Below are 26,301 nucleotides of genomic sequence, written 5' to 3'. Positions count from 1 at the left end.
TAGGCAGGTCCATGTTTATTGTGGACAGAATCACCCCTTATGCTTTCTTAGTTTCATCCTTTCTCTCCCTGATTGGGACCAGGAGAGGTAAAATGAAGTTCAGGGTCTAGCAGCTTCTTCTAGATGACACAACTATGAAGAGCTTTGAGGAACCTTTTTAAATATTGGGGGTCAGTGCTCTCTGCTCTTTGATGATGCTCCTGTCTCTGTATCCTCCTGTCAGAATGTGATCAGCTGGATGTAAATGGACTGAAGCCTTCGGGGGGGGGGGCGGATTTTCCAGCTCCTCACTCCCCCTGTTGTGTACGTGTGCACACATGCACACGCACACAACATTTGCTACTTCATGGGCAATCCACAGTTCCATAGAAACATTCCAGACTTAAACAGACATTGATTTTCAGTGAAGACCAACGATCTTTTAATTTGCTGAAGAGATAAGTGGATCCGGGTCAATCAGTCATGCCAGTTATAGCACATGGTATCTCTGCATTGAGTTACATCTTCTGGGGATGCTTAGGGATTCTGTGTAAACAACTCACTGGGCTTCAGTTTTTAGGGAATTATTAATAAAAAAAATCTTCAGTAAAAGATAATTTCAGATATTTCTGAGAATTATAATGGTCTCTCTCTCTTATATACCTAGTTTTACTTTCTTTTTACCTGCCATCTGAGAGATGGCCCAGGTTTGAAGAGGAGGGAAGTGTGTGGTTCTGCTAGGCTAGCTGGGACCCCTGCCGGGTGGGTGTCAGAGAGCACAGCCTGCAGAGCCCTTTGGGTGTGGCGGGGAGGGAACGCTGGGCAGGGTTTCAGCACCCCTTGCTCTTGTCAGGACTGAGATTAGCACCTGCTTTCTTTGTGGTTGAGTCTTCTAAGATAAGGAGAATTGGGAATATTCGATTTTTCTACTTTAGAAAGCAATCTTCAACCTTTTTTCTTTACTTTTTTAATCAATGAAAGGCTTTTTTTTTCCAAACAAAATTTGGAAACCTATTGAATTATAATACCATTATCATTTATGCAGTGCTATTCTTATTCATACAGTAGCTGACTCTTTCTTGAGCATTTACGGGGTGCCCAGCACTGTGCAAAGTGCGGTACATTCAGCATTACATTGAACTCTTACATCACCTTGTGAGGTGGATATTGTTGTTACCTACGTTTCACAGATGAGGAGTCAGGCTGTTGGGAAGGTGATGGAAGTTACTAAAGGTTGCACAGCTTATTAGACACAGTAAGTTAGAGAAGGGATTTGGGCTCAGTCAAGTGATCTGAAGCATTATGCTGTAATTGCTCTCTGTAGAAAAACAAAAACAGACAAACACAGAATATGCTGTGTGTGTGTGTGTGTGTGTGTGTGTGAAGGGCAGACCCTGTTCTGGGGAACAGTTTGAAAAACACTGCTCAAGACCTTCATTGAGGTGGCTGCCTTAGCCCCGCCTCGTGAAGAAGACCTGCCTTCTGCCTGAGCATGAAGCCGTGCTCTCTCCATCTCCCATCCTGCCAGCACTGCCAGAGCCCAGAGCACAACAGCTCCCTACTTTCTACATCAGCTCAGTCTAGCTACATGGATCTTGAGATTTGTGATATATTGTTTCAAGTTTGAAAAAATTGTAAATGTTTTGGAAAAAATTTGCAAAAACAAAACAGAACATTTAAAAACATTCCCTTTGTCTTTCAGGTTATGAATCAGGGATAAATTCTGTTGAAGTTCTTAAAAACAAAAGGCCAAGAATAAACTAGATTCTTTTCCAGCTCATTTCCTGGGTTTGGCTGGAAAGAACCTAGTATGTATTACTGTTGGTTTTGTTTGTTTTGTCTAGTGTCTAAGTTTCCTCCTGGCATCTTTTGACTTCTTTGCATAATTTCCTCACTTTTCTTTGAAGGCTTCAGAGTTTGCTTTCTGTCTCAATCACTTTAAGATTCTGTATCCTTAGACAACTTACTTAGCCTCTCTGAGCCTCACTTCCATCAAGTAAAAAGTGAGGTTAGCCTCCCAGGGTTTGTAGGCAGTCACAGTGAATTAATTTATGTAACAGGCATGAAACAGAGGAGATGCTCAGCAATTGTGAGCCCCGCATCTTCTCTCATTATGTCCCTCCTGTGTGTAGAAAACCATGCCTGTGATTGAAGTCCTCACTGCTTATAGTAAATCATTGCTAAACACAAGGAAAATTACAAAGCAGTGAGCAATTTTTAGATCAGTTTCTTGATAAAAAAAGTTTCATTCATTCATTTCACAAAAATATATCGAACAGCTGCCATTTGCCAAGCACTGTGTTAGGTAAGGGAGAAACACAAGCAGGTAGTGGACAAGCCATCCATCTTGCCATTAGCGTAACAGATCCTACCACTTGGAGTGATAAGTGCAATGATTTGTGTGAACCCTGGCCACCATGGGACACACAAAAGGGACATTTTCCAGTTTGGGAGGCGCTGGAAGGTTTTCAGGAGGAAGTGATGTCTCAGCTGAAGGATGAGTAGGGCTCAGTCAGGTCTCACCGATCTTACCCGTCAAGATGATCTGTGAGTAGGCTCTTGAGGAGGATAATTTCCATGGATCTGCATTTTCTCTTGTGCTTTTAAGTGCAGACTTCCAACTCCATGGTAAGATGACACAATTTGGATTGGGTCTGCCTTGATTTGGGAACTGTCTGTGTCTAAATGGGGTGAGATGGGAAGAGAGAACTTTAGGACTTTGGAAGCCAAAAACCACGTTTATGAAGGTGGGAAGTGAGAGTCAGGAAGGTGAGTTGGACTGAAAGTCAGGTTTTTGGTCTCTGTTTCTTTGGGTCGACCAAACCTATAATCCGTATTTTGATAGGTGTGAGTGGCAGCCTCAAATGATTTATTTATTTTGCCAACAGACATTTGTAATGTGCCAACCATGTGCCAGTCAATGTGCAAGCCCTTGGGAAAGGTGCAAAGATCCATATGACATCTCTGACCTCAAAAAACTTAAAACAATGGACAAAGGCACTTAAAATTTTTAGAATGCCCTTTACACGGCATGCACAGTACCTGGAAAATTCAATAAATTATGTGCTCTGAGATCATTCCTTTCATTTTATAGATGTGGAATCTAAAGCTTGATTTGGTATAGAGCTTGCCTGAGGTCTCACAGCTAGAGATGGGGGAAGTTGGGTTTTGAACCAGGTCTATCACGTTCCAGAGCTCTGTTGTCTTTCACATAATCAGAGATGACACAAAGCAATGCAAGAGGTGAGCCTTTCCTTCAGGTACCATCTTTTTCAAAAAAGTATAAATTTCATTACTTTTCTTGATTAACTCTGTATTGCCTGCTATCTCCCTCCACATCTGGCTGGACTGGGCTTGGCTGGGCTGGTTTGAGGCCACTAGGCATGCCTACCTTACCTACTTGCCTCATACTTACACATTTCTCCTTGTTGAAATCCCACCCATCAATCAAGACTACCTCTTGAGGTCACAAAGCTTCCTGAGCCACCCTTTGTATTGCTTGTTAAAACAAAACAACACTTTAGGTACATGTCTTAACTTCTTTTTTAGAGTTCAAATTCTTTCAGAGAGTGGATCTTACAGTTATTATGAGGATTAGTGGTGTATGTTAAATGTTTGTTACTAGTAGGTGCTGAAAATGGAAGCTATTCTTATTTTTGTTCTTCTTTGATCTTTTTGGTTCTCCCAGCGGTGCCTTTGTGTGGTCCTTGGCAGAAAGCTGGGAGAATTCTATGGAAGCCAATACCAAAGATTTTCTTCTTCTGGCCTCCAAAGACATCCTCTGCTGACAGAACTAGTTGGGCTTCTGGATAGAAGCCAGGGGCACCCATCTGTCCCGCCTACCCCATTGCCTTTGGTCTTCACACACTCTCAGTGGGTTATTTTCCAGTCTTGCCAGAGTTTCCTTAATCTAGCTTATTAGAGTGTGGTGCTAACAAGGGCCAAGGGCATGGGTCCCACCCACAGCTCACTGCGCTCTGTGCCTATAGATGAGACTTATTCCCTTGGCTACTGCCTGGAGAGGGTGAGTTGTCACTGATGATGGGGTCTAGTGAGAGACAGTGGATTGTCAGTGTGCATCCATAACAGCTTTTGAAGGGAGTGAAAGTCAGTGTTTCAGGCACTGGGTTATAGTAGAGAACCACAAGAAGAACCTGCCTGTGGGGAACTGACATTCAGGTGGGTTATCTCATTTATTTCTCACCACGAGGTCTTGAGAGAGGTTCTTTGATTATTCCCACTTTATAGTTGAAGACACTGAGGCTCAGAGGGGTCGAATGACTGGCCCAACACTGTAGAGCTAAGTTCCAGAGCCAAGACTGGAACAAAGGTAGTTTGCTTTAAAGCTCAAGCCTTAACCCACAGTGTTAGTTGACCTTTCTCCCTATATATATGATACATTTCAAGCATGTAGATACCTCTGTATATTCACATGGCCCTATGTATGTGTCTATCTGTAGATGTGACTATGTCCTATATATTGTATATCTATGGATGTGACTATGTATGTATAGGTATATACATATTTTTATACATTTTTTTCTAATTATAATCATAATGCTTATTTTTAAAAGCAAAATTCATAAAAGTAAACATAAAAGAAGTGATCCATTGACCCACCAGCCCGAGACCATGGTTATCATTCTGGTGCATTCCTTTCAGATAAGTAGATATCAGTATGTATCTCATCAAGATCACAGTGTAGGTTCTGTGTGCATGCTCCTTTCTTCACTTGACATCTACCACTGCCGTGTATGTTTTCATCCAAACAGAGATGGGTAACAGGTTGTGGTGATTCTGAATTTGAAACATCTGTGGCTTTTTTTTTCAAACATGTGACATACAGCTCTATTAGCAAATTGGTGGCTTGGCTTCCTGGGTGCAGTGACTGTAATGGGAATGGAAGTGTGGAACTAAGGACACCTGGGAGGCATTGCCCTTCCTGAAGATGCTACCGAGAGATGTAGCTTCCTCTCGCAGCACATCCTTTCCTCTAGGCCCCTCCACTGAAGAGCCTATTAAAACTCTTTTGAGGGTCTTCAAAGTCTATGAAAACTGATACCAACATGAAAAACATTGGGATACTGGGAAAATAAACTTTTATAGCCATTTTCTCCTTGAATGCCACTATGACCTAGGTGAGATAGCTAGGGCAGATGTGATCTCTGTTTGATAGATTAAGAAGCCCTATGCTGGAGGCTAAATGAGGACTGTAAATAGCAGAGATAGACTGGAACTCCAGCCACTTCTCCTTCCTTGGGAAGAGTTCTTTCAGGAGACTGAACCCACAGCTGAGCCATTAGCGAGTTCCTAATGCAGCTCTCGCCACTTTTGCTTCTAGACTCATTGTCTCCTTCCTCACTTTTTCCTTCTCTGGATACCTTATATCTGAGCTTTTGCTTTAGCTGCCTGACTACACATTTACATTTTAAAAGGCACATCTGTAAAGGGACTTCAGAGCTAGATGATGGGGATAATAGTGGCAATAGTGACAGTACAAATAGCTATGAGTTATTGAACATTTAATATATGCCAAACAAAAGAAATGCTTTATAAGCTTCTGCCCATTTACTCCTCCACAATCCCATGAACCTGGTAAATGGAAGGGCTGAGATTTGAAGCTGGATCTTGCTGTCTTTAAAACCTGACCTCAACCAAGAGGCTACAGTGCCCTAAGAGGGGAAAGGGAAGAATGTAGAGGGCAGAACTGTTGAGCTCTTGGGATGCTATTTGTAACTGTTAAGACTATGGTTATACACATCTGACCACAATCTAACACAATAATCCAAAACTTTTAATTGAGCTTTGAGACCCACAAGCTTCACAGAAAGAACCTTCTACGAAGTGTCCATCCCTACTGAAGCTATCTTTTTCTAACCCGCTGCCTGCCACAAACCTTTTCTGATATGTGTTTGTGCTTCTTTTCCTACAGGAGGAAATATAAGAAAACGTCCCAGAGGTAAGAGTGTTTTTCCGAGAAAGGGGAGCTCATTGGTTGAGTTATTTGTGGCACAACTCTTCACATGACTGGCTCATGGTGGACGTTCATTGTAATAAACAGTCTCTTGCTTCCTTCCTAGTGAGTTGTCTGCTTTATCTTACGATTGCTGTTGCTGCTGTAATTAAAAATTAGTTGCAGACATTTAGTGTGGTATTAAGTGTATACTTTCACATGAGAGTGGATCTGGTGGATTAAAAAGCTTGTTACCGCTGAGCTTTCTAGTGATTTTACTAAAACATTGACCAGAGAGGACCTGAGCTAGGGGTGGGGGGGGGGGGGGTGGGAGGGTTGTTGAAACTTTATGGATGGGAACACAAAAGGGTCTTTAAATACACTTTTAGTGTTTGAATTCTCCTTTGCCTGAAATTTTCCTCCGCCTGATTCACTGACCCAGTACTGTTGAGCTCAAAGCATAGTTACAAATTCTTTTAAGGGCACTGATGTTTTTTCTGATTTATCTGTGGAAAGGGTAATTTAAAGTAGAATATCCTCCGTCATCACCCTCCATTACTCTGTTTTATTGAGAAGAGTTTGGAAAGCACGTTCCAAAGAAATAGAGTTGCTTGGACATTTTGTTTGCCAAGCATTAGAAGCCCACAGTAAGTCTAAAAGGCTAGTGTCTGCTTTTCATTGATTGTATTTGACTGGTATTATAGCTTTAAACAGATTATATTCAGATAAAAAATCACTAATGCAATTAAAATCTGCCACTAGGTTTCAACAATGGTACTTTCAGATGACCACTTTAGTCTTACCTTTTCTAATGAGCATCATCTCATAGCAGAGATTCCTGTGTCCTATGGTTTCCAAATAAAGTCAATAATTCAAAGTTGTGGTGTTGTAATTTGATATGCAATGTAGAGGTGCACAAATCATTGAGAGAAAATGAACTGAAACTTTAAAGCTTCCTGAGGTTGCTATACTTTTCTAAATATGGTGAGCTTATACAGTTGGGTAAATGATTCTGTCTTGTTCAGGTTCATCGGGTTCATGGTAGTAATTGCATGTGAACCATTGAGCAGAGTGTAAATTATCATTCAGATTAGAGGGTATAGTAGTTATCAGTAATGAAAGGTAATTTATCATTTTCACATGTCGTTAACCTGGGGTATGAGATGTTTCAAAGTTGCTTCAATTTTATTTTAAGGGGAGATAAATAAATAGGTAAGAGGGAGTGAGAGCTGCTCAAACCTGTCAAGTTTCACATTACTCTGTTGATTATTTTTGAAAGCATGTTTTTGCATATCTGACATGAATGCTGTTGCATTTTTTATTACGTTGATGTAATAAAGAAAGACTGTCTTGTACCAGCTTCATTAAAATCATATGAAATGAAAATTAATAGAGCATTGGTTTGACCTCTTCTATTTTTAATCACATACATATTTTCATATGAAATAGATCCACGTCTACTAATCTATCATTCAGTAATAAACCATCCCTAAACTTAGAGCTTGAAACAACCATTTTGTTTTGCTCACAGTTTTATGGGTCAGGAATTCAGGGAGGACTTGGCTGGGGGATTTGTATCTGGCCCACTGCTGTGAGCTGGGGCTGCTGGAGATGGAAGATCCACTTCTGAGATCGCTTCCTCTTTCACATATGGGGAGTGTTGGTACTCCTTGTTTCTTTCTCTCTCTCTCCACATGGCTTTCATCCTCCAGGGTGTCTCTATGGAGCTTGGGCTTCTTAGTGCATGGTGGTCTCAGAGTAGTTGCACTCTCAGCTGGCTTCCTAGCCCGTATCTTCCAAGACAAAAGGCATGGAAGCTTCTAGTCTCTTAATTATGGCCTGGGCCCAGAAACTGGCACAGTGTCACTTCTGCTGTATCATATTAGTTAAGGTATCACAGAACCCACCCAGAGTCAAGAGAAGGGGACATAGATTACATCTCTTGATGGAAGGGTGTTAAAGAATTTGAGGTCTTCTTAATATACCAAATTTCAACATTTTTCAGAATGATTTTGCTTGAGACCTTTACCAGGGATCTGTAAATTTGGATTATGTGATACCTCATTTGATGAATAGTAGATGCTTTTAACTATATCTTGATACTCCTGTCAGATGCTGGTCCGTTTGAATGTATTCTTGTCATTTGGTGATTAATTCGGGCTGGGAGCAGCTGTGATTCCTTTTTCACATTAGGGACAAGCATACTGTGTGGACGCAACTGGTTCGTTGAATTCTATGTGTAGTAGTATGGCTTCAGTTAATAATTAGTCAAACAAAGCTGGTGGCTTCATGTAGGAAAACTAAATGACATAAATGTTCTGTTGAAAAGCTTTAGATCAGATAGGTTTGCTTTGGACATCAGGGAAGAGACATCCAGGATACAAAAATAATCTACCTTTGTTTAAACGTTTTTTTGCTAAGGTCTCATTTCATTTCATTTATGTATTTATTAATCTTTCAAAGCCATGTTAAAGAAAAAAAAATCCGCAAACTTTCAAAGTCATCATCATCCTGCTCTAACTCAACTGAGGCAGATATCTTCCTTTAAATTTTTTATGAAGTGCTGGGCAGACCGGAGTAGTCCGGGAGAATGTTTTGATGTTTGTGGTTCTACTGAGTCTCACTTTTAGCGTTAAGGGAAATGTACTCATCTCTTCCAAGACCAGAATTACAACCCAAAGAGTGATGTTATAAGTACTCTTTACTGGGTTGGCAAGGGCACCAATAGATAGGAGGTACGCTCTCCCTGCACAGAAAACCTTATCGGATTGGGCTTTAAATCAACTCGATTTAGAGGGAGCATCCTTTTGCCTTGTGAATGGTCTTGTTCACGAGGGCCAGTCATTCCAAGAGATTTACTGAAGTAGTGAAATGGTAATTTGACAGCTAGCGAGGATTATACCGGAAACCTGCTTCCCCATAAAATTCCCATCAGGTTGTTTTTAATACAGCTGCAGCTTCAAGTTATCAGGTTTGGCTTTGAAAAGTTTATATCCTTGAGAAAGCAGGCCAGACCATGTACAAAATAATCACAAATGCCTAGAAATAATCTTATACTTCTGGGCTGCCACTGAAGGAAGGAATTGCTGTCAGAAATAATGTTATAAGCTGACTGTGTTAGGAGTGTGTCTGACACACACACACATACATCCCTATTTCAGTATGCTAGGGAATGCTGTGATTGATCAGCACAATCAGAGGCAGAGGTACAAATAAAGACATACGCACAAACCCGAGGGACCTCTGCAGACATACGTCCAGTTTTCATGTCTGGATTGTGGAAATACTTTGGTCAGGATGACCAGGAGTTGGAGTTTTGAGCAAAACCCTCATTAGTATGAAGGTTTTTGTTGATTTATTTGTTGTTAATTCTAGCTCTGTTTAGATAGTTTAAATAGAAGTTCTCATTGTGACTATATCTGATTTACCCATTTTATAAATCTAGACATTTCTTGAGCAATTACTTTAGCCAAAGGCATCTCTCATGTTTTTGATAATCATATTATTTTGGTAGTCATGTGCATAGTACTTTAAAGAAATCTCCCAATTTACCAAAAATTTACTTAATACTATTGCCGTACACTTAAGTAAATACTGGAAATAAGAAGATCTGTAAGAAATAGCCTCTGTGAAGAGGTGCACAGGCTTCTAGGTGAGACACATGAACAAAATAATTATAATAGAAGGTGGTAAGGGCTACAACAGATACAAACATTGAAGGTCGTTGGGAACAATTAGGTATTTTGGGAGGAACTTACATTATCATACACTCTTCTCTCACTAGATCACAAAGATAGCTTAAAATATTGCTTATTATTCATGGCGTTTGAAAGTTTGGGTTTATTAAAGTCTAATAGGATGGTCCAGAATCTTTTCTCTTAGTTTTCTTTGTCAGATGTATGTTTTGCCAGTTCTTTAGGAATATGGATAATAGATTGGTCTCTGTCTGTTGCAAGGCAAAACAAGGAGTTATTTTTCCCTTAAGTGTCTAATGCCTTCTTTCACTTGGATTTTTATGTGGCTCAGTAATCAGGTTTGATGAGGCCAAAAATTGATTAAATCCAGCAAATGATTTCCTTAGTCAAGTCTGCCCATGTTCCGCCTTCATGAATCAGCATACTTAATGAGTCATCAACAGAACTGCCACCTTTGCTGTTAATAATAGATTGTCGTGTGTAGGGGGTGGGAAGGTGAGTGTATATCACCCTGTGGGAAAGTTGCCTTCTAAGAAGTTGTATCGTCGTGTTAGCAGGTGCATCTTTTGCTTAACTGTGCTCCCTTTTCATTCCCAGAACACACTAAGTCTCATTGGTGGATTTTGAAACTCTTTCAGCATCATTGACGTAGGATCAGTGGACTGTTGTTCTCTACCTTTGCAATGGAAAATGACAGCTAAATAACTTGCTGGGAAAGTTAAAGGGATAATGGGATAAATCAAGGCACATATTTTTGCATACTTATGGATAACCAATCCTGTGTATTACTACTTACTTAGTAGTACTGATATTTAGAGCCTGAGGATTAGTGATGACATTAGGGACAAGAGGATCTTCTAAGAGATAAAATCCTTTAAAAAGTATTTTCCTATTGTGATGACTGATAAATTCCTAAAATGCATCAGCTATGAGAATATGTCCAGTTTACATTCCAAGATTTGCAACTGAATCAGGGCAACTTTACAGTGAATGGTGGCAGGTCCGGGTAGACCAGAAAGAGCAGCAGAGTGGTCTGGTTAGAGCACAGATCACAAATGGACATGAGACTTAGCCCACAAAGGATAATGCCCAAGGCAATGAACATGGGAAAAGCCCTACAAGTACTATAAATTGCAGGTGAAACATAAGGGAGAAAGGAGGATGATGGAGAGTCTACATAGATAGTTTGGTCAGAGTTCAGAGTGGCAGGCAACTGCCACTCACTTATTCCTTACTCACTCAGTCACCCTCCTACTATATCAGCAGGAGTCAGAGGAGCACAGGTGCAAGGATGTAGACCCAGAAAGACCGAGGCAGGAGTTAGGAACTAGGTTTAGTGAGAGAGGGTGCTGAGATATGTAAGTAACTCAAGCACTGAGTCGGGGTAGTATGTCTAGACTTTAGTAGAAGGAATGACCTTGGCATTGAACTTTCATTTTCTGAGTCAAGAGAATCATCTAGACACAATTGAATCTTCTTTTCTTTTCCATCTTCATGTCTGCTAATTACTACCATTCTCCCACTCACTCAGGATCCAAACCTTTGAGTCACTTTATATGTTCTTCTGTTGTATGTGTTTCTTCAACTTTAACTTTTTGTTCTCTCCCTTCACCCATGATAAATGGGTGTCTTACAGGTTGTGGGCTTTTCCTTCTCACTATTTTCATTCCCGTGATCTTGATCCAGTCTCATTACCCATCTCTTAGAGTATTGAATAGCCTGCTAACCTCTCTCTTTATTGTGCTGTCTTTGTCTTTTCCATTCTGCCCACCCATGACTGGTTACTTTTTCTACAGTGTCTCTGATTGTGCCGTATCTGCTTAGAAAATAACAACAGCAACAACAAGCCTCCGCTGGCTTCCTTTTGGCTAATAAAGGCCTATCTTGTCTAAGATTTTAAGGGTTTCTACGTCTGTCTCTACCTCAACGTCCCTGCCTTTTTTCTGTTACTCCCTTCTATTCACCCTGATTTCCAGTCACGTTGAGCTCCTCGCTGACTGTCATATTTGCCTTGTATTTTATATCACCCCTTCTTCATTCATAATCTTTCTAGTATTTTGAGTGTTCTCATTTTTACCTGCTGAAATCCTGTCTTTTCTTCAAAGATCAAATTCAAATGCCATTTCTTTCCCTGGAGCCTTCTTAGATCTTTCCACCTAAAAGAGATCTTGCTCTCCCAGTTACTAATTCCATGTACTACTTCCATGTACAAGAAGGAGTTGGGTGCCTGTCATTCTTCTTGGCATCACTGTGATTTTATTGAGTAGGGAATATGTTCTCCAAAAGTATGGTGCCTTGGACATAATTGTTAAGTGTAGGTTGAATTTATGCGTGAATCAGATTGGGATCCTCCATGTATTTCTACCATGGGCCAGAAATAAAGTTAGAATTACCAGGTGGAACTGTGGGTAAATAAGCTCAGATTGATAAATGACTCATAGTTACAAATGTCTTCCACATTTAGGTCTCTTTGGCCCTCACACTGGCCAGAGTGGAGGCCTATGAGGTCAGCAAGCCAGATGGCATGCATGAGCAAGAACCAGAAAGTACATAATTGCTTGGATCATTGACTCTGCTTTTCTTTTCGATTTAAGTTCTTTCAACATGAACCTCTAGCTTTGGGTGGCAACTCTGAGAGTATTTTTGCTGTACGTCAGTGCTTCAATCTCCATCTTTCCTCCATTCAAATAATTAATCCTGGAGATGTTCAGAGTAGTGCCACATATATTGGTTTGGGGTGTATTATTCTGAATATTTAATAACTGCATGGTGTGCATCATTTGGCTGTTCTGTGGGGTTTTAGCAAAATGTTTTTGATAATCATTTTCTTAGATTGCCTAATAAGGCCTAAGTACATCTTTAAGACTTTAGCATCACTCATGCTGGGCATATAAAGTTAAACCCAGACTTTAAGTTGCCTGGGTAGGCAAGTCTCTAAATCCCTCCTAATCCCAGTACTCTTAATACTGAAGAGGCAGAATTGACTTGATTGATTCACTCATTGGTGAGAGCTCCCAAATTTGGGCCAAGTCCAACTACCAACAACAGCAGCTTAAGAGGCAGATTTTGGAGGCACTGGGTCCAATAGTGTAGATTAGAGTTTCTTACCCTTGGCACTATCGATGGTTTCATTGTGGGGCTGTCCTTTGCATTGTAGGATGTTTACTAATATTCCTGGCCTCTACTCACTAGATGCCAGCAGCAACCCCACATCCCCTAGTTGTGATGACCAAAAATGTCCGCTGGAGGGTTAAATCACCTCTGTTGGAGAACCACTGGTGCAGGTGAAAGATTAAGAATCATATGTGGATTCTGTCACTAAGTTAGCTGTGCCAACTGACTCCTCTGTGGTCTCAGTGTCCTCGTCTATAAAGAGAGGAGGTTGAACATGAGGATTTCTCTGGTTTTTTTTTTTGGCTCAAAAATGATAGTCTCTGATTCTGATTACTGGGGTCCTCCCACAAGAAAGTCCAGACCACTAAACAACGTTTATTGTGAGGGCAAGCACTCTGTGTCCTGTGGCTGAATCACCGGAGAGGACTGAATCATTGCCGGTTAGCACGGAGGTCCCTGGGCAGGTAACATAATCTGGCCCCATAGTGATGGTCCTTTGGCTACAAGCCAGATCACTCTTGGTTTGGATACTTCTAATTTCACTGAAATAATGTGAACTAATCAGGAGAAGGGTATTTAAAGGACAATTGCCAAAACACACACTTTGGCAGAAACATAGGTATGCCTAAAGGGCACCCTGTTGATTAAACTTATTGTCTGTCCGCTGGGGGCCAGGTGCTTCACACACATTATCTTATTTAATCTTCACAATGATTGTGTTTTACAGATGAGGAACTCAGGGAAAATAAGTAGCTTGACTGAGGTCACAAAGCAGAGAAATGGTTGGGCTAGTGTTTAAAGGGAGGTCTTTGAGATGCTAGAAGCTTCTTGGTTCTTTCCATTTCAGTGGTTTCATAATTTTTTACAGCTGTTGAACCTCCTCCCCTACCCCCCCAACCAGTGCAGCAGCTTAAAGCTGAATAAAATCAAAAGGTCAGAAAGATACGCCTTTTAGAGTTCGTCTCCCCACTCTGCCAATTGCTCTTTTCTCATCAGGACATTTTATATTTGAAAATTTTATGTTTGGCCTCAAACCAAAAGTTGAAGCTCTTAAGAAAGTTTAATGAAGACTTAAAAAAACCCCTACAAGCTATATTTAAATAATGTCATTGAAGGGGGAAAATCCTTCACCTCTACCACCAGGTTTTTTTCCAAAATCTTCTATTTTAGTACTTAACATCTTAAAGCGCTTTGAAGGGATGTAATCAGTCATACATGAATATATAACTTTTTATGCATAAAAAGTAAATAACAAAAATAGAATCAGGTAAAAGAAAACCTGTTCTGTACTTTTCTATCCTCTGATTTAATAGATAATACCTTTTTGAAGTTCATGAGGTCGCTGCCTGAATTTTTCCCTTTGCCTCTCTACAAGTGGAATCACTCTCAGCTTTGGATTGTTTATTCTCGTAATTTTGGGATGTCAAGGAGAGGGAACCTGGATGAAAATTTCTAAGCAAGCTGGAGGCGGTAGACTAAGCCCAGAGTGTGTATTGGAAGAGACGTGTCTGTAGTCTCTGCTCATTCACGAAATGAGAAGGGCGTAGGGTTGGGTCAAGAGCAGGGGTTTGGAGTCACCCATCCTTAGGTTGAAATCTGAGTCCTGTCTTGGTCAAATGGAAATAATACTTGCTTCCTAGGGTTCTCGGAACCCAGAAGGAAATAGTCTACGTGACGCACATAGGAAGTCTTTGGAACCCAGAAGGAAATAGTCTATGTGATGCACATAGGAAGTCTTTGGAACCCAGAAGGAAATAGTCTATGTGATGCACATAGGAAGTCTTTGGAACCCAGAAGGAAATAGTCTATGTGATGCACATAGGAAGTTTTTGGAACCCAGAAGGAAATAGTCTATGTGATGCACATAGGAAGTCTTTGGCACATGGAGAGTGCTCAGTCAGTGAGGGCTTGGGGGATCTTGCAGAGAGAAACCAGAATTCCCTGGCCACCGTGCAAAGGGCTTTGACCTTGAGATGGCGCAGGGTGGAAGTCTTGGGCCCTCTAAGAGAACTGGTCGGAGGCAGATAGGCCCTGCTCTTTAGGTGCTCTGTGAGGGCGGGGCTGTGTGTTATTTACTGAAGAGTAGAATCAGCCTTAACAAGAGATTGGTGACTGTCTTTTGGGGCCTATGTAAAAGGATGGGAAGAAGATTCGGGTAGGTGGGGCAGGAGAGCTAGCTATGCGAGGGCAGTAGTTAGTGGGACATGGGCCTTAACTAAGAAACAGAAGTTTGGAAGGGCCCAGTCTGGTGTGGTTATAGAAGGTCTTTCCACAGAAAGGCACTCACAGTTCATCTTCATTTTTAGTTTTCTGTTTTGTTTTATGTTCTATGTTCTTTAACCTATCACAGGGTGAATAGCGCTATATTTTGTTGGTTGGTAGCATGCATTCTAGAGTCAGAAGGCCTAGCTTCTAATCCCTGTTCTCCTACTTCCTGTGTGTGTGACCTTTCGTAAATTAATTTCTCTAAGCCACTAGTTCTCAAGTGAAGGCAGTTTTGCCCCTAGAGGACATTTGGCAGTGTCTGGAGACATTTTTGGTTATCACATCTGGGAGTGGGGTATACTACTGGCATCTAGTATATAGTGGCCAAGGATCCTGCTAAACGTTCTACGATGCACAGAACATCACCACCATAGCAAAGAATTATCTGGTCCAAACTGTCAGTAGTGTTGAGGTTGAGAAACTTTGCTCTAAGCCTCACTTTCTTCATCTGTGTAAAAGAGAATAATAATAGTACTTACCTCATAGGGTTGTTATAAGGGTTAAATGAGATAAGGATTGAAAGCATTAAGGACACTTCCTGGCTTTTAGTAAGTGTAAAAAGAATTTTAGCTATTATTATTAATGTTACTCTTTTGACCTATGATTCATTGTTTATGTAGTGGATTTATGAATTCTGTTTCATGGTTTATGTAGCTGACATATACGATTTTACAGGTGAATTAGATGCACTTAAATTTTATAAGGAAAAGATTTTAAAGTACTTTATATCATGCATTGAAAGAGATTTTGAAGTTGTCTTGAAGGGATAATATTGTTTGGTTTATGTAAATACAGTGTTCTCTATACTGAAACAAATCAGAAATCATAAGTTCTACATGCTGTTATAGTCTGTTAGCCCTGAAAAAGCGTAAAATCACAGATCTCAGAAGAAATTCTTTGATATTATTGCATATTGTTACATAGGAGGCAATAAAACTAAACAAATTTGCTGGGAAATGAAGTCCCATCCCTTGCATGCAGGGAGTGCAGAAAGTAAATTATCATAATAATTTTAGCGAAAACTAGTAGCTACAATGTAAGTCCCAATATAAATTGGAATGGATTCCTATGTAGTAGATCAGACAACAAAAATATTCCTTGAAAGTGATACTTTCACTCCAGTAACAAGTACAGTACCTCTGAAAACATGGCTCTGTCTGGAATCACCAGACAAGCTCCTCTCTGCTGTTGAGTTTGTGAATTGAGGTGCTCTGCCACTAGGGGATAGACTTGTCCTGGCTGTCTGTTGCCCTCTGGTAGAAATACAAATGGAGGACTTGTGGGTTGACTTTTCTATAATCAGTTCCTTAATCTTTAAGATATGTTTTATTATTTAGATCATAATCAAGAGTTTATTTTATCATTAGCACAGCAATTAGATAGCTTAAGAAAAGAGCCTGATGTGTGCCATATGGATGGTGAGGTGTGTATCATCCTTCTGCTGTTATGTCAAATTTGTAATTCCAAAAAATTTAGCCATGATTTTGTGATAATTTTACTAGTTCTAGTGTACTATGTTGTTAGTAATAGTAATACATTTAGTAGTCCCTACTGCTTACTCATAACCCGTTATCAAGAGAGAAAGATAGAAAATTAATCCCTTTAGTAATGCAAGCAGTACCTGTTGGATGGGTGAACAGAAGCCTCATTCCTTCAGAATACATAGTGGTCCCCTTTGGGAATGAAGGCGCTTAATAATAACAATAGCAATGATGGTGATGATGGTGGTGACGATGACTGTGATGATGGCAGTGATGGTAGTGGTGGTCCATGAGCACAGCTCTTCACGAAGCCTGTGCTTTATGCTTATTAGATCGCAGTAACTTCGTACTTTCACCTGTTTGTTTTACATCTGCTTTTTCCCCTGCTGATTTTCCTGTATTGAGAAATGTGTTTAGGAGCCTGATTTGGAGGTTTGACAGATGAGGTTCTGATGAAGCCATTGTAAAGCTTAAATCGCTTCCCATTTAGCGTCATTATTTTGAATAGAAAGAAAATTTCTTTACTTAGTCTCTTGTGTGGAAAATGAATTGTGTTTAAAGGGTATTTTGGCCTCCAGATTGGTTCCCCCTCCTTGATATCAGTGACTTACTTCTGCCATTGGTTTGTGTGGGACACTGTAGGGGCATAATTATACCAGAAGTCAATAAATAAGGCAATACAGCACTGGCACTCAGAGCATGGGTTTTGGGGTCTGCGAGACCTAAGTTTCAATCCCATTTCCATCCGTCCTTAACTTCGTGATTTTTCAGCCAGTTAAGCATACGTATTCTCAGAGTATGGGCTACTAATAGTAGCTACCTCATAGGGTTGTTGATAAGGATTAAATGAGACCATGTATGTATGATATATGGCCCAGTTCTAGGTATATAGTAAGTGCTTAATACATATTGGCCATTAATATAATACCCTCCCTCCCAATAAAAATTTATGGCCACAGAATGCCATTCTTCATCATAATTAAGAGTGAGACCTTGCAGAGTCTCTGCAAAACTTAGTCTCCCCCAAGGACTTATTCTGCTTGCACAAAAGATTCATTCTTTAGGATCTCATTTGTCAGGGGAGCAGTTGGAATGGTGCCAGAGAGTTATGGGCAGAGGGGAGAGAAGCTGCTGCCTGGTACTTCAGGCTGATCCACAAAGCTGTGAAGACACAGTATGGGTCTGCAGATAGAGCCTTAAAAAAGGACTCCAACTGTTTTAGCCAAAGATTCTCAGTTTCACTGGTTCACTGCTACTCTCTTGGTACCTATGTTCATCTCTAAGAGGTCCTGCGATTCACAAGTCACTGGGTGGGGACCTAACATATCCACCAGAGATTTAAAAAAAGAGGAGGTCAAATTTACAAAATGAAAGCCAGTCCACATGGTTGGCATTAACAATACTACTGAGAGGTTGAAAGAAGAGCAAATTAAAAGTATTTAGTTTTAAAAATGAGTTCTACTGAAAGTATTGAGTAAAATAGAGTTAAACACATTTTATCTGTGGATGTAGGTTTTGTCTTGTCTGACTCCACTCCCAGACCAGACTCTTCATTTCATTACATGTTTACTGAGTATCAGCTATGTTCTGGTCACGCACCATGAGACATTAAAAAAAAGAAGCAAGATGTAGTTTCTACCCTCAAGGAGCTAATGGCATAATGGGAGAGAGAGGGACCCAGGCAGGCTATTTCAGTCTAAGTTCTTTGATAGAGATGCAGAGATGCAGAGGAGGGGCACTCGGCTTGGTTTAAAGCTTCAGAAAAGGCTTGGTGGAAATCACACTTGAGCTGAGACTTAAAGAGGAATAAGAAAAGATAGCCACATATGGAAAGGTGGTATAGGTATTTATTTAGAGGAAATAACGTGAACAGGTAGTTGATTTTTATCACTGCTTTTGTTACCTGAGTCCCAGTCTCTGCTCTGGCTTGAGTGAGGTTTGGGATGCAAGGGTAGGGCTGCTTCAGTGTGCTCTGGGTATCCTTGAGGGTGAGCTGCGAGCCTTAGTTACCTGCCGCACAGAGAGGTAGATAATCACCCCTGTAAGGGCTGCAAGCAAAGGAAAGAAGACAATAAAGACTGTTCTCTACTTGAGGGCATGCAGGGTGGCCCCCTTGACGCTATGGACTACTTGTCTGTCAGAATGGCTCATCCCAAAGAAACCAGGGATCGCTTCAAGATAGGAATCCAAAGGCAGATGAAAAGAATCTCTTACACCTTCCATAAGGGAGTAGAGATTAAAAGTGATGGTGAGAAATGTTCCCTCCTCCTTGATTTTCTCAAGGAGTTTTTGTGAGGCTGATATTATTTCTTATATGTTTGATAGAATTCATCAGGGAAACCCTGTGGGCCTGGGTTTCTTGTGGGACGATGTTATTCAAAGAATTCTTAAATGATATCAGAATCACTAGGAAGATGTGCTAAAATGGAGCTTGCTGAGACTCCACTGCCAAAATTCTGATTCTGTCGTCTGGGGTGGGGCCTGAGGATGTGCACTTCAGAAAGTTCCCAGGTGCCATTGGTGTGAGGAACCACACCTGGATAACTACTGCCTTAGTAGGGATAGGGCTATTCTGATTTTCTCTTCCTTCTTGTGTCATTCTTGGTGAGTTATGTTTGTCAAGAAATTTGTTTATTTCACCTATGGTGTGGTATTCATCGGTACAATGTTACTTACCATCTTTTTATTGTCTGCAAGATCTGCAGTGACGTCCATTCTTTCCTTCCTGATATTCGTAATTTATTTCTTGATCAATCTTGCTACTTATTTATTACTTTTATTAATGTTTTAATAAAACCTAACTTTTGTGTTTAACTTTTTCTATTAATTATTTTATATTTTGTTTCATTTTGCTCTTTATTGTTTCCTTTCTTCTGCTTACTTTGTTTTTTTAAAATTTTTGATGGGGAAGGTTGGCCCAGAACTAATATCTATTGCCAATCTTCCTCTTTTTGCTTGAGGAAGATTGTTGCTGAGCTAACATCCATGCCAGTCTTCCTCTATTTTGTATGTGGGATGCCACCACAGCGTGGGTTAATGAGCAGTGTTTAGGTCCATGCCCGGGATCTGAACTGGCAAACCCTTGGGCCACCAAAGTGGGGCAGGCAAACATAACCACTGCGCCACTGGGCTGGCCCCTTACTTTGGGTTTAATTTTCCAACTTCTTAAGGTGAAACTTAGAGCACTGATTTTAAACCTTTCATCTTTTCTAATGTGAGCATCTAAGCAATGCAGTTCTGTGTAAGCACTGTTTCTCCTCTTGTCACTCCCTACTGCCTGCTCCATACCCCTGGTGTTGCACTTGTCACACTTGACTCTTGTTTGCCTCCCCAACAATCCTATAAGCAACTTCATAGAAAAGACCCTTTTCACTCATTTTCATTTCCCAGGTAGACACATAGGATGAGCGTGTTGGAGCAGGTGGATGAGTGAATTTGGCTGACCTGGTGGCTTAGATCCCTCTTCGTTTGTCCTTGTGTCTTGCGTATGTGGTTCTCAGATGAAGGAACACCATTTAAAGGAGGAAACATCATTTCTGAAGCAAACCTTGTGGGAGTGGAGAAATCCTTGTTTTGAAAAAGTATTATGGTAGGTGGCAGTGAGGCTGGGCTGGCACTCAGAGAACCTTATGCCACTGCCTAAGTCAGTTGAATTTTTTCTTAGCTGCCCCCTCTCCAGTGTTTCATTTGGAGGCCAGGCTGCCCTTCGTGCTCATGACCAAATGGGGTCAAGATGAAATTTCTCTCCCTTCAAGTTGGATTTCACAACTGACCAGGTGCATGCTAGCTGGAATGAGGAGTTGCTTTTCCCTGTTCCTCAGCAGCAGCTGGCGTCTGTTGCAGTCAGGGACAAGGACTGCCCTCTGCTAATATACTCCATATACTAGAACAGATAAGAATTCATCCTGTTGGGATTTTGAACTCCTGGATCTTCAGAGATAAAAACTCTCAAATGCATGGATTTTCTGACTTTTGAACAGCTTATTTAAAGGGAGAGGAATTATGGTGTTCATTTCTCCAGGGGAAATTGGAACTTCCCTGGGGAATTTAGTTTGGGGGCTCAGCATTATGTAAATCACTTATAATAAAAATTTATAACAAAATATCACTTCTTTATTCTCATACTTTTAAATCTATACCAGTGGTATAGATCTCAAAATAAACAAACAAAGCTATGCTGAGGAGAAAGTAAACTGCTTTGAAATAATAATGACTATTCTGGTAAAAATAATAATAGCTATAATAATACGTGATGATACATGGTCATCATAGTGTTCCTGGCACTGGGCTAAGTGCTTTCCACGTTTATCTCAGTTGATTTTTATTATACCCTCTGAGCTAGGTGCTATTATTGTCCCTGTTTTATGGGTGAGAACATGAGTAACTTTCTGAAGCTTACAAAATAGTGGGGCTTTGTTTCAATCGAGGCCGGTTTAGCTCTTGACCCCGAGCTCTTCGCTCCTATGCTATCCTGCCTCTCTATCTGACTTTGGGGATGTTGGGAGATAGCGACAGAGTCGGGTTATGACTTCGCGTTTGCCTTAAATTCATCATCAGTGCTGATCACACTCATTCTGTGCAGATGATCTGGACATCTGCTTCTCTTCTGTTTGGTTTTCCTGTGCATCGAAGCTGAGCATGACTGGGGGCTAGCATGACCATACCTGGGGGAGAAAAGGAAAATAATCTTTGAAGAGAACGAGGACCTTAGTGAAAACTGTGCTAAGGAAAAGGGTCTTCAAATTGCTCAGCCTCTTCTTTCCCTGCTAAGGGGAGTCCACATACCAGATTGGCATCTCTGTGTGAGGCACAAATCTGTGCTGGCACAAATCAGCTTTTCTTCCTTTTTGTGAGATTGATGATGAGCTGCGGCTTCTGATTGAGCCATAATTGGGGGAGGGGAGAAGAGCGGGGGAGGGGACTGTCTAGAAGCTCCAGTCCCATCTGTCAGGCCATAAGAGGACTTGATTTCTTCCTCTTTCGGTTTTTAGAAGCTCATGATGGAAACCGGCTTTTCCAGTTCTCTTCCCATGAATTCTCCTGGCTTCTCTTTCCATCAAGGCTCTGATTTCCAGGTGCTGTAAAGCAGTAAGTGGCTTTCCTGCTTACTGTGACCTGCAGTAAGAAACACATTTTACACCGTGACTCAGAGCGCACTCACACTCACACACACATGTTCACACATACACACACGCACATGCTCACAGCTGAAATAAAAGTTTTATCTTACTACGAGTGATTAAGTCTATTTCAAATTGTATTCTATTTTATTAACATAAAAAATGTTGGTTGTGACCCAGTAAACTGATTTTGTTATCCACTGGTGGGTAGCAGCCCATACTTTGAAAATTATTGATGGTGATCAGTGGGAGCTGAGTATAAGAGCATAAACTGTATCCTTTTGTGGATATATTTGAATGTCCAGGTCCAGCCTAAATGCATTAGTAAACCCAGGTGCCATATTTTCCTCTAATCTGAATCAGAAGCGAGTCGTTTGAACATCCCTCTCAGGTCTGTGGGTCAGGCCAAAGGAAATAGCCCACATAAAACAGAATCTGGTGGAGTTTCACAGTGAAGGCCCAGGGCCCTTGACCTTTGCCTGCCTACGTGGTGCAAGGTGAAAGCACTAAGTAACCAGAGCCAACTGTGTCTTGGGAATCACCTCTGGCTCTAAGAAGCCCCAGAGAATCTGTGTTCTTTGGGACTTCACAGTAGATAACAGCAATAATGGAAAGCAGGTTTTTGTTTTTTTCCTTTGCCAAAGTGCATCTCTTTAATAACAAAGGGAACTGGGCTTCTCCGATGCACAGGGTGGCATGAAATGCTCCCTGCTAATACATTCCATATGCGTTCTTCACCCAGCCTATGAGACTGTAAGTTCATTAAAACTGTTGAATGAATTCCAGGGTGAGGAAGATTAAGCTGTAATTTACTGTATTTCATGGCTCCCTTCTCCCTTTTCTTTAAACCCATTCATCTGTGGGTGAGTCACAAAGACAGCAAATTCCCCACAGAGTATCACACATCCTAGGGAACTGACTTTTGATTCTGCTGGGATGCAAACAAGAGAGAGTCTGCCCCTCCCCTCTTGCCTCTCCCTGCCTGTGGATTCAGTCCTCAGTTCACCATGGGAAAGTCTTAGAGTTGTCAGCTGATCTCAGGTGAAGATGAGTTTGAGAAGTCACCTTCTGAATAAATTGTGTTGGTAGTAGAGCTCATGGTCTCCAGTTATGGACTGGTCTTCCCCATCTCCATCTTTTGGCTCACTTGTGAGTCCTTCTTTGTATGTCCATGCTCTGCTGTTGTGTTATGCCTGGGAACTCTACAAACAGCACTTCTCAAACTTTAATGTGATAACTGGAGGATGTTGCTAAAGTGCAAATTCTGATCCAGCAGGTCTGGAGTGGGGCCTGAAACTCTGCATGCTGATGGGTGATGCTGATGTCCTGGTCCCTGGTGCTTCTTTGAGTAGCATGGCTCCACAGGCTGGTGTGCAGATGGCTGAGAGGACACTCTCTGAATGTTTATCATCTTTGTAATACCTAGTATGCAACCATGGGATGGTAGATTTTAATCTACAGTAAGAGACTCAGGAATCAGCATTCCTTCCGGGTAGAGTTGATCTGTACCCTCCAGACTGATCACTCCTCTAAATGCGCTTGTCTTGTATCTTATGTGCCTTTTGAGAGTAAAGGTCCTGTTTCCTGTCAGCGGCTGTGTTCACATATGCTCAGCAGTGAGTGGATTCACTGTGAACTTGATTCTTGCCTTGGAGTTGTGAGGAGTAGGGTATGCTCAGGTGGCAGAGAGGTGGGAAAACTCTCAGGATGTGAGAAATTCTTGATAGTGGCACATTTAACCAGAAGAAAGCAGTCTGGGCTTGTTGTGAAGTCCCTGCTGATCTGGGACACAGCCTGACAGTCAGTCGAGTGACAGCAAGTAGCTTTGTTTTCCTCTTTAGGCTGTGGGGTCTCCACTCCTCTTCCTAAAAACCCCTTGATGCGGCCTCTTCTCTCCAGGACAGCATGTGGCTTTTCTAACTAGTTGTGGTAGCCTGGATTTCTGTGACACATGTGGTTTTAACTTGACACATCACCATGGTTGATTTAAGAGGAAGTATTTGATCGTGCTGTAGCTTTTGGCCCTAGAAAAGTCTTAAGTGTCTTCTTGTTTTGCCTCAGGTGAAGCCAGAAGCTCACATGATGAAGGGTTGTGCCCAAGGTCAGACAGCCTCATGTGTCCTCTCCTGACTTCTGGGAAAGTGGAGAACTCATTTCATAACATCTTGGTATTTCTCCACCAACGAGTATTGCTCCTGGAATACAAACCTATGGCTTCCACTGTCTGGTGCCCCCTGACGATGTCTGGATACAGAGTCTCCTTGCCCCGCCTCCTCCCTCTCCCACACCCCACCTGTGTACAAGCCCTTGTACCCTTGTGCTCAGGGGGCCTCCTCCTGTTCTCCCACCACACATCCACACTGTGTTCTTACCTCTGTTTCCTGTTTATCCATCAAGGCCCTGGTTGAATTCTACCTCTTCCTTGAACTGAAGATCACTAGGCTGGGTGTCAGGAGCCCTGGGTTCTAGCCCCTACCCCAAAATAAGCTATGTGACATGGGCAAGATCTTTATAATTTTGTGCCTCAGTCCCCTCTTCTGACAAAGGAACTGGACCTCGAATTTCTCTAATTTCGTAATACTCCGATTCCGCACTAATCACTGCTTTCTCAGAATGGTTGCCCGTGAGACACTGTGGAAAAGGTGTCAGCTAGACCTGAGTTTAGATTTCCAGCTCTGCTGTTAATCAGTGTGTGGCTTTAAGCAAGTTATGTAATCTCTCTGGGGCTTCATTTCTCATTAGTAAAGGATGAGGTGGTTAGGAGGATTAATTGTATAGTGAAATTATCTAACGTATTAAACACTGTCAGGGTAATTTTAAAAAAAAAATGTAAAATTATACTCATTCACATGTAAAATGAATCTGTATTAAAGATATTATTTAACTCATTATTAGTGAGGGAACTGGTAAGATGTTACAATTAGTTCAAATGACAACCCAAAGAACAGACGCATTTATAGACGAGGAAAGAGCAAGTGGAAGGCAAAACTTTTTCCACAGTGGACGGGGGAAGTCGACTGACTCTCCACGTGACAGAATCTATTTGCGTGTCTGTAGACAGAAATTATTTTGTGTTGTTATCAGTCATCCACGATTTACAGAGCTGTGAAATAGCTCAATGGCTGTATGGGATGTGCCTATTGGACAAGAATGGCGTACCTTCTTGGGCAGAAGCAAGAGAAAGACAAACCACTTGGTCAACTTTAAAGCTTTTTCTTCCTTCTAGTATATGTCATGACTCATCAATGGGATGGAGGAGCGTAGCCCTCCCATAGAGGGAGAAGATGTCCATATTAGCAAGGGACAATGGTACCTACTGCAGTTGGCATTTATTTTGTAAATTACTCAGATTTATTATAAATTCTTAATTAGGTTTATTATAAAGTCAAAGACAATGAGGAGCTGTGAATCGCAGTTGCAGTCTTGCGTCAAGCTGAGCATCCAGTTTATTTCTCCATTTTATTTTTATTTCGTAGTATCATCAAGGCCCTGATTCAAACACAGATAAGTAGAAGCATAGTGGTGTGTTCAGTTTCACCTGAGAAGATTTGCAGAGGTCTGAATTTTTTTAAATAAGCAATTCAGGGATTCATCCACATATTCAAATATATACGTAGATATGGAGGGAGAAGCTTTATTCTTAGGACAGCACAAATGGAAGTGAGGTGGGTCCCAATATATTAAATTTTGACTTGGGATAAATGCATTTGAGAGTGTGTGTTGTTGTATTAAATTCTTTTCTTTTTTTTGAGGAAGATTAGCCCTGAGCTAACTGCTGCCAATCCTCCTCTTTTTTTCCGAGGAAGATTGGCCCTGAGCTAACATCCATGCCCATCTTCCTCTGTTTTATATGTGGGATGTCTACCACAGCCTGGCTGGGTACCATGCCCGCATCTGGGATCTGAACCGGTGAACCCCGGGCTGCCGAAGTGGGACGTGTGCACTTAACTGCTGTGCCACTGGGCCGGCCCCTCTTTTTTTTATATAAGGAAAATATGAATATATTCTCTCTATAAAATATTAAAATATGACTGAGAAGGCTAAAGCGTCCATTCCTCTTTGACTCCCGTCTGTCTCCTCACCCATTCTTATCCCAGGTTTCTCCTGAAGTAGTGTAACTGAAGCCAGTTTGGGGTGTGTGCATTTTATATGATATTTATTTTTCTACAACTCACTTTTTCACTCACTCATTTCTTGGAGATTTTCTATGTCAGCTCATAAAAATTTACTGCTTTTTAAAAAATTCATAGTATTTAGGTTGTTTCCAGTTCTTCGCTGTGATAAGTTATGCTGGAATGAAATAAGAAGGCCCGTTACTGTGCTTATTAAGGGGCAGTCTCTAAAATGCACGATGCCGTGACTATCCTCTGTGCGTCCTCGCTCTTTCAGATGTATTGGTGCATGTAATCAATGTTCATTGCTTTGAAAATCCCTTTTATAACATTACACAATTTTTTAAACCTAGATTGCATTACCTGTTTGGGTGAAAGTTATTGAATGTGAAAACCTTGCTCTTAAATTAAACTCTTGATTCCTTGGGTTTGTTTCTATGAAATACTGTGATATCGGCCCCTCCCCTGCCTTCTCTCCTCCACTTCTCCTTTCCTCTCCTCTCACCTCTCACTACATTTACCTTCACTTTTTTTGCAGGCCCCGGAGAGCATTACACGTTTTATTTCATGATTTATTCTGCT

At 41.2% G+C, this 26,301-nt stretch overlaps 1 protein-coding gene across 4 annotated transcripts in view; it reads left to right on the top strand.

The window, feature by feature from the left end:
* PDE1C (phosphodiesterase 1C) overlaps window positions 1-26,301 on the top strand; it is a 492,809-nt gene that overhangs the window by 222,265 nt on the left and 244,243 nt on the right. For 2 of the 4 annotated variants that reach the window (XM_046670216.1, XM_046670215.1), the window contains one exon: window positions 5,912-5,938. The exons of the other annotated variants lie outside the window; for them this stretch is intronic. In XM_046670216.1, the coding sequence (XP_046526172.1) occupies window positions 5,912-5,938 (27 nt within the window). The remainder of the gene's footprint in view (window positions 1-5,911; window positions 5,939-26,301) is intronic. 4 annotated transcript variants of the gene reach the window in all.

This window comes from Equus quagga, chromosome 8 (assembly GCF_021613505.1).
Source record: "Equus quagga isolate Etosha38 chromosome 8, UCLA_HA_Equagga_1.0, whole genome shotgun sequence".
Classification (NCBI taxonomy): Eukaryota; Metazoa; Chordata; class Mammalia; order Perissodactyla; family Equidae; genus Equus; species Equus quagga.
The sequence above is the reverse complement of the archived record's forward strand: the minus strand, read 5'-3'. Positions and strand labels throughout refer to the sequence as shown.